Below are 14,451 nucleotides of genomic sequence, written 5' to 3'. Positions count from 1 at the left end.
GGCGTCCCCATGCCCAGTTCCAGACTGAGCTTCAAAGCCTTTAACACCACTGACCTCCATACTGCTACTTGTCAATCAGAGTTGGCTCATTGGATAAAAAGCTGCTTGCCATTCAGGATTTAGTGTTTTCAGAGGAGAATTAGTTTGGCACTTTTAAAATGCAGTTGTTGGGTAGATGACTTTTGTTAAAAATCACACTTCTTGCAAATACTATATAAATGTAACTTATATACTAGATGTATATGTAAACACTGCATTTAAGCTCAGCAATTCAGCAACTTACCCACTGTGAATATTCCTTTCTGTTCTTGATTTCATTCTTTGTTTTTACTGTCCTTTCATTTGGATGAAGGGGGTAAAACCAATCTTAGAAAGGGTAATGTTAGCTAGAAGTTCCTTCATATTGACTTTCTCACTAATAGATATTTCCATAAATGGTGAGGGAAACCATGACCAGTGGAACTCTACAGCTGGGCTGTCGGGGGAGACTATGTGGCTTCCAATGGTCCTTTGCAACAGGTAGAGGCAGCTATGATTTTATACCTGAGTCTCTGGCTGAACCATGAGGAAGGTTGCTAGAAAGCAGTTCTGAGAAAGAACATGGACAATAAGGCTTGCAAAGCATTGAGTCGTCTGGGAAGTCACTATCCATTGCTTCACATATGTTTTGTGACATAATAATGAAAAACAACTATTTACAAAGACAAACCATTGCCTACAGAATGTATTTGATTTTCAGGAAGGTATTTTGGCATGATTTTAAAGTAATGATAACAACTGTCACGTTTGTAATAATTTACAGCTTACAAAATATTTTTAAATGTAAGATTGTATTTGTTTCTGGTAGCCCTCAGAGGTAGGTTAAGGAGAGATCCTTCCATGTCTGAGGTGGAGAAACTGGGGTCCAAACCCAGAACTTGTAATGTCAGAGCTGGGATGCTTTTCGTTATTCTGTGTAGGAGTATGAAGAAGGATATATCGTAATTTTAAATCTCCTAAATTACTACTCAATTCCCACAGAATATTTTATCATTTATTTTTATGACTTCATTTTTTTTAGTTCAAATAGTGGATGGTAGTTTGACAAATTTAAAGTGGCATTTTCAGGAGAAACTTCAGAAAATTAGCAGTCGAGCCAAACTACTAATGTACATCAACTTAGAACTGTGCATTTACTCTGAGTTTTGTATCTGGTTTTCCTTCCTGTGAATTAGCTTGGATGTGGTAATTTTAGTACATAGTGATGGCCTCTTTTGTTCTACTCTGTATTCCTTAGGTGAATTTATCAGTTGGGTGGCATTGGATCACGAGCATCAGGTACACCATCAGGTGACTGTCCTAGTGACTGATCATGGCTCCCCACCACGAAATGCCACCATGGTGGTTTATGTCTCAGTTACTGACATCAATGATAACAGGCCGTATTTCCCACAGTGTCTCCCTGGGAAGGAATTACACATCAAGGTTTGTGGAGTGAAGTAGCCTTGCAATGATTTTGTAATATTCTTAGTTGTTTGTTTTGAGCACCATCTTGTGGTAAAAAGTGTGAATTTAGCAAATCAGTGTTGGTGTGGCAATGCATACATTTCCAGAAGATCTAGAAATTGTGCACGAGTCAAAAACAAAAACAAAAATGCACAAAGCTCCACAAATTAAGAAAAAATAAAATGGTCATATGTGTTATTTGGGATCACACATCTAGTTTTATGATAATGTAGTTTTGACTGTTGTTTGCAAACATAATGGTGCCTCATTACCAGTAATGCTCAGATAATGGATTGTTTTTCCAGTAATTTGCATGCATATCTTTATGAAGATCTCCTTATGGGCAACTGGTACACATCTCTAAGCTGGTTAGTTAAATATAAGGGAGCAATCTTTACCTCTAAAGTAGAAAGACACACAACCAGAGATTACAAAATTCAATCTTTGGTAGCACATGTGGAAATTTCTATTTACATTTATATTATTTCATCTTTTTCATTTCCATATTTTCTATGTCTTATCGTATACATAATAAATTAGAATGTTTGTTCATGTACATAATTAATAAATAGATCTTGGAGGTATTTATACTTGTTTAATTAATAGGTTATTTGAATAAAGGGTTTGGAAGCTGTTGCTCCAAAACAACTGAATTGGACATTCAAATTGTATTCAGATATGTATATTGAACAACTCAAAAAAGGCTCTGAGACAGTTAATAACTTTAAAGTCATCTTCCAAAGCTGTATTTAAAGAAAATTCTATCAAAGCAAATCATTTTGATTGGAGTATTATTTTGATTTTAATTATATCATTAAAATAGCACATGGTAGCAGGACTCTACACTTGGATTTCAGTTCCATATGTAAATTTCAGTATTCCATGAAAGTTCCTGTTGACTAATAAGTTATGTTACCTGAAGGGATGGGTCTCCTGAAATAAAAGGTTTACATTTGTCTTTAGCATATTTTGGACCTTTTAAAAAACGAGAAGATGCTAGAAATCTTAAAATATATACAAAATCTAAGATTATTTAGTCAATTTGATTTTTTTCTCAAAATTAATTCAAATGCTGCAGATAAGTTGCCCAAACTGAATTTGAACAAATTTATTCAAATTTGTAGTGTTGTTTCTTTTCATGGATTTGCACATATAAAGCTTTTATACTGTAGATATTTGAGTTGTGGGTGGATTTTAACATAGTTTTTAAGAAGCTTAATAGCAACATGTTCTTTCACTTAAAGGTTCATATTTCTTTCTAAAATTTCACTAATTTTTAAACCATTTGTTTTAATGATAGGTTCTGGAAGGCCAACCAGTAAATATGTTGGTTACAACTGTGTTTGCAAAGGATTTTGATGAAGGAAACAATGCAGAAGTTGTATATTCAGTATCTTCAGGTAAAAGTCACCCCTCATAAAGGATTAGGAGCTTTTAGAATTTCCTCTTTGTCTTCCAACTATCTATCCTCTTCTGGGAAAATGGTTAATGTTGCAAACAATACCAGGTACCAAAAAAAAAAAATGCATTTGTGATTATTCAGAATCACCTTCACTTTTAAATAACTTAAAAGTTTAATATAAAATTATAGTAGTTTTTCTGTCTTAAATAGAAACCAACCAAACATCCATCTTAAATGGATCATTTTCAATAATCTGAAATACAAATATACTTTTATTAAAATTAAAGTAGTAGTGAATTAAAATTGATATTAAGTATAAAGAAATATGATTGTGAATGCTAAATATCCATGAATCTCTATGAAGACTAAATATCCTTAAGGTCAAAGTAAATCATACTTAGAAAATGTCACAGTACCTATATAGGAGTGTATGTTGGAGCTTCATTGAAAAAGTCTCATGTTTATGTTTTCCTTTTAGAATGCACAGATCTCAGATTTATTCTGATGATTACCTTTAGTTGGCATTGCATTTTAAAATATTTTTAAAGATTTTTGTTGCTTTGTCATGTTTGTCACAAAATGTGACATAATGCTATCTCTTGCTCCCAACGTTATCTCTTTATCTCAATAAATAAATAAATAAAATCTTTTAAAAAATCACTATCATTTTATTTATATTTTCAAAGTTTTTTTTTAACTTTTTTCTTAAAGATTTTATTATTTATTCATGAGAGACACAGAGAGAGAGAGAGAGACAGATACATATGCAGGGGGAGAAGCAGCCTCCCTGTGAGAAGCCTTATTCAGAACTTGATCCCAGGACACGGGGATCACGAGCCAAAGGCAGATGCTCAACCACTAAGCCACCCAGGTGCCCCAAAGATTTATGTATTTTAGAGAGAAAGAGAGAAGAGGGGGAGGGGCAGGGAGAGAGATTCCCAAGCAGATACTCTGCCGAGTGCCAAACCCAACAGAGGGCTCAATCTCACGACCCTGAGATCATGAACTGAGCTGAAACCAAGAGTCCATTACTCAACCAACTAAACCACCCAGGCACCCCCCCAAAAATTGCTAGCATTTTACAAACTAAAGCATATTTTCAAAGATCTTGCTCACCATTAACAGGGTATTGAGGCAGATTTACTATGAAGTAATAAAGTTTAAGTTTCAGGTCCCTTTACTTGAAGAGCTAACTCTGGATGACAGTAAGGGTGAGCAGACAATTTATATTTGTAATATTGTCCCATTTTTCTTAAAGGGAGCCCCTCACATTATATGTTTTAAAGCCCCCCAAAACAGGAACATCCTAAAAGGAGTATACGGAGGAAAATTTCAATAATAGACATTCAAGACCTCTATATAGAAAATTATGAAATATTAGCAAAGGATTTTAAACAAAAAAGTGAAAAGCATATTACGTTCATGCTTGGGAAAGTTCAAGATCCTAAAGGCAACATATTCAATGGTAATGAGCCTGTTGCATACACACACACACACAAAGAGAGAAATTAGTATATTAAAATATAATCCTGCTATAATACCATTATTTAGAAAGAAACAAAACCAGGTTATATGTTATTCATGAATATATGGACTAGAAAAATAAACCACCACTTTAGAAAAGAGGCTAGATACAGGGAAGAAGGAGGGGAATGAGACTTGGGGGTATACCCAGATCATCTGAGGTAGTGATACTATGTTATTTATTTAAAATTTTTGAAGAATTTGGGGAATTCACTAATTTGGAAATGTTTTCATGGTTCATCATATATTTTCAAATGTTGAAAATTTTTTAAAATTAGCTTTTAAATGATACTTGGGGTGTAGCAATATAAAAAATATGATGGTATATATTATGTTATTTATACCATTGCTTTTACTTCATCCAGTTGCTAAATAGAGCCAACTATAAAATGTAAGAAAAACATAATGAGTTAAAAATAAATATAATACAGAGTGGTTGGTGGCTTAGTCAGTTAAGTGTCCAACTCTTGATTTTGGCCCAGGTCATGATCCCAGGGTTGGGAGATCAAGCCCTATGTCAGACTCCACGCTTAGCATGGAGTCTGTTTTGGATTCTCTATATCCTCTCTCTGACCCTCCCCCCAGCTCATGTGCTCTCTTTCTCTAAAAAGAAATAAAAGAAAGAAAAGAAATTAAATAAAATAATGTAAACAAATACAGATATAACATTTATCAAAATTTCATTATTGATGTCAAAATGAATAAATGGATCAAAGCATATAAATCACAACTAAGAGATGTTACATAATTTCCTGCTCTACCCTCTTTCTTAAGGGCAAGAGTTCTTTCTTATTTGTCTTTATATTTCTTATAACTGGTAAATTATCTATTCTGTGATAATGATTCATCAAACTGGAACAAAGTGATGAGAGAGAGACACTAGCTGAGGCTTTGTCTTGAGTTTTTTTGGGGTTGTTTGAAGTGTTTAGATTTTATTAAAGAATATAAGCCTGTTATTTAACAACAACAGCATAAAACCCTGTATAATCAATTTGATTAGAAGTACCAGTATGAATTTATGATATATTTTAGTGTGTGCATGTGTGTATTCTCTGTCCACTGAAAAAGGCCTAGAAACAATGACTGGCCGGAAGCAATAAGCACCCTCTCATGTTCAGAGTATGGCCTCCTAACAACGTGTTCCATCAAAAGGAACCAGGAGTCCTTGAAGAAAATGGCTGACTCCAGGTCTTGGACAAGAAATTTACAAGATGCGTCTGTACCATTTTGTCACACCAGATGTAAGGAGGCTACTAAAGACTACTAGGATCATATAGGAAAAGTTTGGGAATTAACTTCAAGAGGATTCCAATATTCAAAGATGGGACAATTTGAGCATTGATAAGAATAATTATGTCAATAGATTGAAACTCTGCTAATGTGTTTATTTTATTTTTTTTAATTTAAATTCAATTAGCCAACATATAGTACATAGTCTCAGATTTAGTGTTCAACACTGCTAATGTGTTTAAATTCATGCTTATGATTCTTAAAATAGAAACTAAACAAACTTTTAATGATCATAGTTAGAATGCAGGAGGATGTTAGTGAACCAATCCATTATTTTGAACACTATTAAATAAAAGCTTAACATCAAGCATTTATCCTGATTTTCCATAATGAACTGTTCCAATGATAGGATATCTGGGATTTGCTTCAAAAGAGAATGGTAAAGAGGAATGAGTAGGGAAGAAGGATTGGTCATGAGTTGATAATTATTGAAGCGAGGTGACAGGCACATAAGGGTTCACTATGTCATTCCATCTACTTTTATATATGTTGGAGTTTTTCCATAATAAAACATTTAAAATCTGTCATGTTTCCTGTCTCTATGTTCAATATTATTTTATGTTCATACACTCACAGAGCTTAAAAGGAGCAAATCTTCCAAATTATCACAGGTATATGTAGATTCTCTGTTTTCTGCATCGTCGGTTAACATCAATTTCTTAATTTGTGTGTGTATGTGTATAGAAGACAGTTCTGATCACTTCAAGATTGATGCCAACAGTGGTGAAATAAGAACTACCACAATCCTTTCATATGATTATAGACCTTCCTACAGGATGACTGTAATTGCCAGTGACCAGGGAGTGCCTCCTCTTCAAGGCCAGGCAGTCATTAATATCCAGGTAATGTTCCATCGTCACCATAAAGTGTGGAAAAAATGTTCAGAAGCTTTTTGTTTTATTTTTATACAAATGTGTACTGTGAAGGTACCTTAAACATCTTAATGCTATTCGTAGAGAGCATTGCAGATTTTGTGTCTTTTTATCATCACTTGAAAAATGATTAGACCCCAATAACTTTTCATTTTAACTATACAGTTCCTGACAAGATATTCACCTTTATCACTACCTAGGCATTTATGTTGCTTTGCTTATAAAGAACAAAAAAGTGTCTTGTCTTTTACTTGTTCCTAATTGCAAGGACCTGGTAAGTTTGCAGGAGAAACTTGTATATAAACAAGTCGTCCATAATAAATCACATAGTTTTTTTGTAATTATTTTTAAATTTAGAAAAGTCACTTGAGAACCATATTTTAAGGCTTTGCTTTAATCATAATGAGCAAACAGCTTGTGGGAAGTCTTCACTGTAGGAAAAATTCACACTAACCAGTGAAAAATGAGATGACTGGTGCATAGCTAGATTTCTTTACTCATGCACATAATGACCAGTAATATTAGTGAAGGTATGTATAATAACCAAGAATATATATATCTCTAAGAGTTTTGTTTCCAAATTATATTCTTTATTGATTGAGGATATGTGGGTTAGGAGAAAATTCTGTATCGTAATATTTCCAAGGCTCTGGTTTCAGATAAACAAAGACACATGATACATAAATGTGCACAGATGTTGTCATTATGGATATATTGGTCTCTAGGATTTAGAGTAATTTGGAGAACCATTTATCCCACATTCTCATTGGAGAATCACAAAGCTACAATTCAACTTAACTATAGTATGGTCTCACCAAACCTTATTTCACACATTAGAACAAACAGGGAAGTGGAAAATTTTGTACTTTCTTATCTCCTAGATGTTATGCAGTTTTCAATCTTCAGAGACATAATGTGATTCTATCATTGAAAAAGACATTTTCTCACCAATTAACATACACGTATTATACAAATGGAAGGAACTAGCTTCCAAAATAGTATCATCGCATCTATTGATTCAACTGTTTAAAAGGACCCTGAATTAACAGCTCCTTTCTACTCTGATTTCAGGTGATACCATTATCTAAAGGGAGAGCTATCATTTCTCAGCATATTAGACACTTAGTCTTACCCGAAAACTTGAAGCCTGCAAAAATAATGAGTTTGGTAAAGTCACCTGATCACCTTCAACAACATCAGAACAGAAAGTTACATTTTAGTATTGCTGCAGATGACAAGGATGGCCACTTCGAAATTGACAGCTCAACAGGGGACTTGTTCCTTTCTAAGGAACTTGATTATGAAATGACATCTCATTACCTTTTCAGGGTGGTTACCAAAGACCATAGCAAAACCCCTCCCCTTAATAGCACAGTCTTCCTTAGTATTGATGTGGAGGATCAGAATGACCATTCCCCATCTTTCCAAGAAGAGCTCATTGTGATAAGCGTAGAAGAGAATGTCCCTATAGGGACCCTGGTGCATGTCTTCAATGCCAAAGATGGGGATGGCAGTTTTTTGAACAGTAGAATTCAGTACTTCATTGAATCCCACCACCCTGGAGTGAGTCCATTTCTCATTCACCCTTCATTTGGCACATTAGTCACTGCATCCCCCCTTGACAGGGAGAGAGTTCCAACTGTCATCCTGACAATAACTGCATCGGATCAGGCTGTGAATGTGACAGACCGGCGACTGAGATCACTGATGGCAAAGGTCATGATTTTGGATGTCAATGACCACAGCCCCACTTTTCTGTCTTTCCCCATTGCCCACATCAAAGAGAATGCCACGGTAGGCTCTTTGGTGCACCACATCATGGCTCAAGATCCAGATGAAGGAAGGAATGGAAGAATAACGTACAGTATCCTCTCAGGAAATGAAAACATGGCCTTTATGCTAGATGAGTCATCAGGTACTGTCTGCCATTATCAGTTAAAGTTCTGATCGCTTGCTCACATTTGTCCTCTTCATTTTCCTCTGTTAAAATGGCAGTTCTCAAGATGTGTAAGCTTTAAAGACACTTGACTTGATTTACTGGTTAACTCATGTATAGGAAAGGCACAGAGGTTGTACTCAAATAGCCACCTGTAATCGGCCTGCTTGCTAATATTGATGATGCTTTGTGGCTAGCTCATATTTCATGGGGTGAGTAAACTTGTTTGCTACTTGTTTGTTGCTTGTAGTAAACTTGTTTGCTACTTTGCACTGTGGTCCTCTCAGGGTAGAAGATGGGACCAAAATGAATCAAGGCAGAATGTGACTAACCATCAGCATTATTCAAAGACTTTAGAATGGAAACTTATCTTTAAGATCGTACGAATATACATTTGTAAATAGTTGGAAATACTGTATCTCTAAATGGTTGGGTTGATTTGGGCATTAGGAGCTTTACTTCTCACATCAGCTGTAACATTTTATTTTTTTGCAGAGGCATTTATTCACTGTCCACACTGTAGAAATGTCACTTCACTTGTCTTGCTGTCACCATGTTGCCAGATAACATCTACTAAAAGTTCTGATGCAGTTTGATGGAAAGCTACATGTATAAAGTATCATTCTTGTGAAATTGGAAATGAACATCCCTCAACCTGATTTTTAGGAGATATGGAAGAGATGGACTACCATCTCATTCTCTCAAAACTAGAGAGTCTTAGACAAAAACATCTCAGATGCATACCATTTGGCCCAACTGTTAGTTAAGAACGTTATTTGGAATGGGACTGAATGTGTAGGATTTGGAAGTCATGATGATAGGTTAGTTATATACTGTTGGAAAATTTCATCAAAATATTTATTAAATCCTGTACATATGGTTCCATTCTGAGGCATGCATGACCACCAGCTAAAAATCTAACTGACAGAGAGATAGTCCAGACCCGGTTGCTGAGTTCTGTTAGAGCTGGGGTCTCCATGGACCTGTTTCAATGATACTTAAACTGTTTTCCAACATGGCTAAGGAAAGTCTATTTCAGATTGTTAAAGAGGATGGATAAAATTAAAGTCGTGCCTCAGTAATATAGGTATTATGATTCTTGAACAATTGTACTAGCTCTTTCAGTTTGAGGTATTTTTCAAAGACATAAATGATCATTGCTGAATGCATTCAGAGGAGACGGGCTATTTTTCTTTGCAAAGCTCACATTTCTTATGAAGAAGATACAGTGAGTTTTGCAATGGCTTTGGCTCTGAAATAAGAAATTATTGAAAACCTATATTATAAAATCTGAATTGGTAAGCTTCTTTAATTATTTGAAGGCAATCCTATGAATGCTCATAGGATGAGTATGTGTTAAAGAAGCAAACAGCAATCCTCAAAGAAAAAAAATGGGATTATTGGAATCATGGGACAGCTGTACATGTGCCAGACTTTATAACACTTTGCTTAGATGAGTTATTTGCTTAAATGGCAGTAGGATGGAGACACGTTTTATCTGTGAAGTTTATTTCCTGAGTTAAAGAGTCTTTGTATCTTTTTGTTAGTAAAACAAGATAGTTAACTGAGATAGTATAAAGAGACTATACCTCTTTATCCTAAGGAATGTAGACATACTCACCTTTTTGTAGCTTAGTCACTTTTAAACATGAAGTGTTATTTGACATGGGGGAGTTTACTGTTTCAACCTAGATTTTTTGGTTTGTTTTTTTAAGCAAGCTCCATGCCCAGTATGGGGCTTGAGCTCACTACCCTGAGATCAAGAGTCACATGCTCTACTGATTGAGCCAGACAGGCACCCTTCATCTAGACTTTTTTTAATGAAAGTAGAAAAATAATTTTGATGTAATCATCTCCGTAGATAATGATACATGATAGATTATTTCTGAATTCTCATTCATCTTTACAATTTAAACCAGAATGACTCTTTTGACTAAAAAGTTATCTTTTTATTCTTGATAATATAGAAACTTAACATTGGTTTAATAAGATTTATTCTTTAACGAAGAAAGTTTCTGAATCTTTAGCAAATTAGGTGTGTTAGACAAAGGTAGAGTAAGCACAACTTCTCTAGAAAATGTTTTATATTGCTTTTCTCTTCTTTCAAATCAGGCTTACTAACAACCACTTGTCCTTTGGACTATGAAGTAAAAGCTCAGCACATTCTGACCCTCCTGGCCCTGGATGATGGCATACCGGCACTATCTTCATCTCAAACTCTGACAATTACTGTTCTTGATATAAATGATGAGGCACCAGTGTTTCAGCAGAACCTGTATGAAGCTTCAGTTAAAGAGAACCAAAATCCAGGGCAGTTTGTCACAAGGGTTGAAGCTATGGACAAAGATTCAGGTAATTTAAAAACATAGAAACTTGGTGATTAATACTAAAAACAAAAATTCACATACTTTAAACTAGTTATGGCCTGGGAAAATGAAGACAGTTGCTAGGTATCTCAAACTTCTAATACCTCTTTGATTACCATACACATAAAGACCATTCCCATGTAAAGATATGTGTGCTTTTTTTTTAAAAAAAAAGATTATTTATTATGCATTATTATTATTATTTAGTATGCAATGAGGGAGGAGAGGCAGACAGAGAGGGAGAAAGAATCTCAGGCAGACTCCCCCACGGAGCATGAGCCCAGTGCCTCAGCCAACTGACTGAGCCACCCAGGCACCCTTCAGTTATGTGTGCTTTTTTTTTTTTTTTTTTTTTTTTTAGGTATTTATTTATTTATTTATGATAGTCACAGAGAGAGAGAGAGGCAGAGACACAGGCAGAGGGAGAAGCAGGCCCCATGCACCGGGAGCCTGACGTGGGATTCGATCCCGGGTCTCCAGGATCGCGCCCTGGGCCAAAGGCAGGCGCCAAACCGCTGCGCCATCCAGGGATCCCTGGTTATGTGTGCTTTTTATATGACATTTGTATCTATTTATTTACATTATTATTTATGGTAGAGTCATATATAACTAACATATAATTTTTTTTATCTTGATAATAAACTGCATCTATAGTAATCTAAGGGGTAATAGATAAAGTATCACATATTATTCAGAGTATAGTGGTTAGATACATTGCGTACAAAAAGGTAAATGGATCTGTATTTCCTCTCTGTATATATAGCACAATGGAAGAGAGAGGATGCCAGCATCAGATTGCCTGGATTTGAATCCTAGAGCTACCCTTTACTTCAGCTGTATAACTTTGAATAAGTAGCTAATTCTCTCTGTTGCTCTGTTAGCTTTTCTGGAAAATGGGGATAATGATAGGGCCTAAATTCTAGTTCTGTTATGAATAGAAATGAGTTATTACATGTAAAGAGCTAAGACCAGTGACTGGCACAATAAATAGTCAATAAAGGTCAACTTCTGTCATTACTATTATTATTCTTATTAATATCAGCCACTATGTCCAGATAAATAACTTTGAAGTGAATAGCTACTATAGCTAGGAATTTGTAAATGTCTTAGAGTTGCTTTTCAATATCACTGTGACTTTTTTGGTATTTAAGGTTCAATAACTTTACTAATATTGTTTATATTTTAATTTAAAAAGTTTGTAAAGACCTTTTTTTATTTATTTGAGAGACACAGGAAGAGTGTGTGAGAGAGAGAGGGAGAGAGAGAGAGCATGAGCAGGGTGAGGGACAGAGGGAGAAGCCGACTCCCTGTTCTATTGAGGGAATTTAATGCAGGACTCGATCCTGGAATTCTGTGATCATAACCTGAGCCAAAGGCAGATGCTTAACCAACTGAGCCACCCAGGTGTCCTATATTTTAAACAAAATAGTTCTGAAAATTATGGTGAAATATTTGTCATTGAAAGCATATGCCAATTTTCCCCATCTGATTTAATAGAAATAGTTTAATAAGCCAGCCTTTGTATCTCATGTATATATATATTCTTTTTGTTGTATGAGTTTCAGGTGTACATTTGTCCATTTATGTGTGGGTTTATTTCTGGGCATTCAATTCTGTTCCATTGATCTGTGTGTCTGTTTTTATCCTAGTACCATACTGTTTTGATTATTATAACTTTAGTATAGTTTGAAATAAGGGGGCATGACACCTCCAGCTTTGTTCTTTCTCAAGATTGCTTTAGCTATTTGGGAGCTTTTGTGATTTCATACAAATTTTAGAATTATTTGTTCTAGTTCTATGAAATATGCCACTGGAGTTTTGTTAGGGGTTGCATTGAATCTGTGGATTGCTTCGGATAGTACAAACATATTAACAATATTAATTCCTCTAATCTATGAATAAGCCAATCTTTTTAAATTCACATTCATATATAGCAAGTGGCATTATGTAATCAGTATAATTTTTATTACAAGAATTATAATAGAGGTGTCCATGGAAAGAATAGCATTAACAGTAGCATTTTCTTCCTAAATTGTTCATCTAAAGGGTAATAGATAGATATCCTTGAGCTTTTAAATTATATACCATTTTAGATGCTTTGCCCTTGTAGAAAACATCATCTTCTCATGAAATGCATTTTTCATGAATTTGTATATGATGCTACAAAAATTTTCTTTTCAAAGACTAACCTAATTTTCTCTTTTGACCAGAATGGGGCAGTATGATCATAAAATTTTTCTTACTATTCTCAAAGACACTTGACTGGAGAGTGGTAACAATTGCCCCTCCCAGTTTGTACTTACAGAATTCATTTAGCACATTTCTGGCAGTATGGTTTTTAGGCTGATAGAAACAATGGAAAATATACATCAGCTTTGTGTTTCACAGTAGTTCAATAAAGTTCTCTTAGAGTACTCTGGTGTAAATTGAGCACTATAGGGCTCTGGGCAGCACAGAAACTATTTCACAAGGTTCACAGACCTATGCTGAACCAACCACTGATGTGGATCAGTGCAATAGTTACTCATCAGCAATTATTAAAATATGTAAAATGCTTCTTGTCTTTGATGTTACTTTATCTTATTAATTTTATTTTTGGTAATGGACACTACCAGGGAATCCTTCCTTTTAATGTCTGAAGAGAGAGAAAAGCATTTCTCTCAAATTTTTGCATATATCAACTAAAAATGATTACTGTAAATATGCATTCTGATTTTTACTGTCAAGGTGAAATGTGAAGTGTTACTGTTCATTGAAGAGTTCATTATTCTAGAGATTACGGTTTGCTTGATGGAGGGTTTAGATGCAAAATTATTGTTTTGCTGGCTTTGCATTTATGGATGTGTGAAATACACATCAGCATCTTCAAGAGTCTCATGCACCTCCACATGTTGTGGAGACAATTTAGGTTTACTGTTAATCTCAGTGTTTTTAATGAGGTCAGATCTGTTAAGCAAGTGCTTTTGAATACATTTTCCCTTAATCTTTTGTTATTGTTTTTTGTTTTTTATGTCTGCTTGTTGGGTTAAAACTGAAAGCCTGAGTGTCTGTCCTGGTCCAGCCATTCCCCCAAAATGAAAACGAATTATGCATAAGAATTAAATATCATCGTCAAGATTTTGACATAACTGGCATCACACTGGAATTTATGAATGGTTTACTTTACAGTATATATATTTAAAAATACGATAGTATTACTTAATACTAGAAAGCTGAACATGTGTTTTCTAGCACTCTGCAATGCAGTTTTTAACATCGTAAGCCTAGAGTGTTGTTTGGCATTCAAACCCCATGGGACTTCGAGCGCTGCATGTTTATGATGTATGACTCACACTACTTCTAACATGAGTTTTTTCATGTATTAAAAGGGAAAAACAACTACCAGGTTTTAACTAAGATATTAAAACTGCTACAGCTTTTGGTACCACCAACAAGAGTTCTATTGTTAGTGAGAAAACATTTACTCACAGGGCGCCCCTCCCCCAGTCCCCAGAGAAAGGGAGCCTTACCAGGGAAGATGACTCACCCCCTGCTGATGTATTTACTCAATAGTGGTGAATACAAAATAATTTAACA

The 14,451-nt window shown here is 34.9% G+C and overlaps 1 protein-coding gene across 1 annotated transcript in view; it reads left to right on the top strand.

The window, feature by feature from the left end:
* The window catches only part of DCHS2 (dachsous cadherin-related 2), a 193,207-nt gene that overhangs the window by 143,380 nt on the left and 35,376 nt on the right, over nucleotides 1–14,451 (top strand). The window contains exons 6-10 of the mRNA XM_035698787.2: nucleotides 1,277–1,464; nucleotides 2,786–2,885; nucleotides 6,386–6,543; nucleotides 7,645–8,488; nucleotides 10,622–10,861. Coding sequence (XP_035554680.2) covers nucleotides 1,277–1,464; nucleotides 2,786–2,885; nucleotides 6,386–6,543; nucleotides 7,645–8,488; nucleotides 10,622–10,861 — 1,530 coding nt within the window. The remainder of the gene's footprint in view (nucleotides 1–1,276; nucleotides 1,465–2,785; nucleotides 2,886–6,385; nucleotides 6,544–7,644; nucleotides 8,489–10,621; nucleotides 10,862–14,451) is intronic.

The sequence above is a fragment of the Canis lupus genome, chromosome 15 (assembly GCF_003254725.2).
Source record: "Canis lupus dingo isolate Sandy chromosome 15, ASM325472v2, whole genome shotgun sequence".
In the NCBI taxonomy this organism is placed as follows: Eukaryota; Metazoa; Chordata; class Mammalia; order Carnivora; family Canidae; genus Canis; species Canis lupus.
Note: the sequence above shows the minus strand (reverse complement) of the source record. Positions and strands in the feature narration are given on the sequence as shown.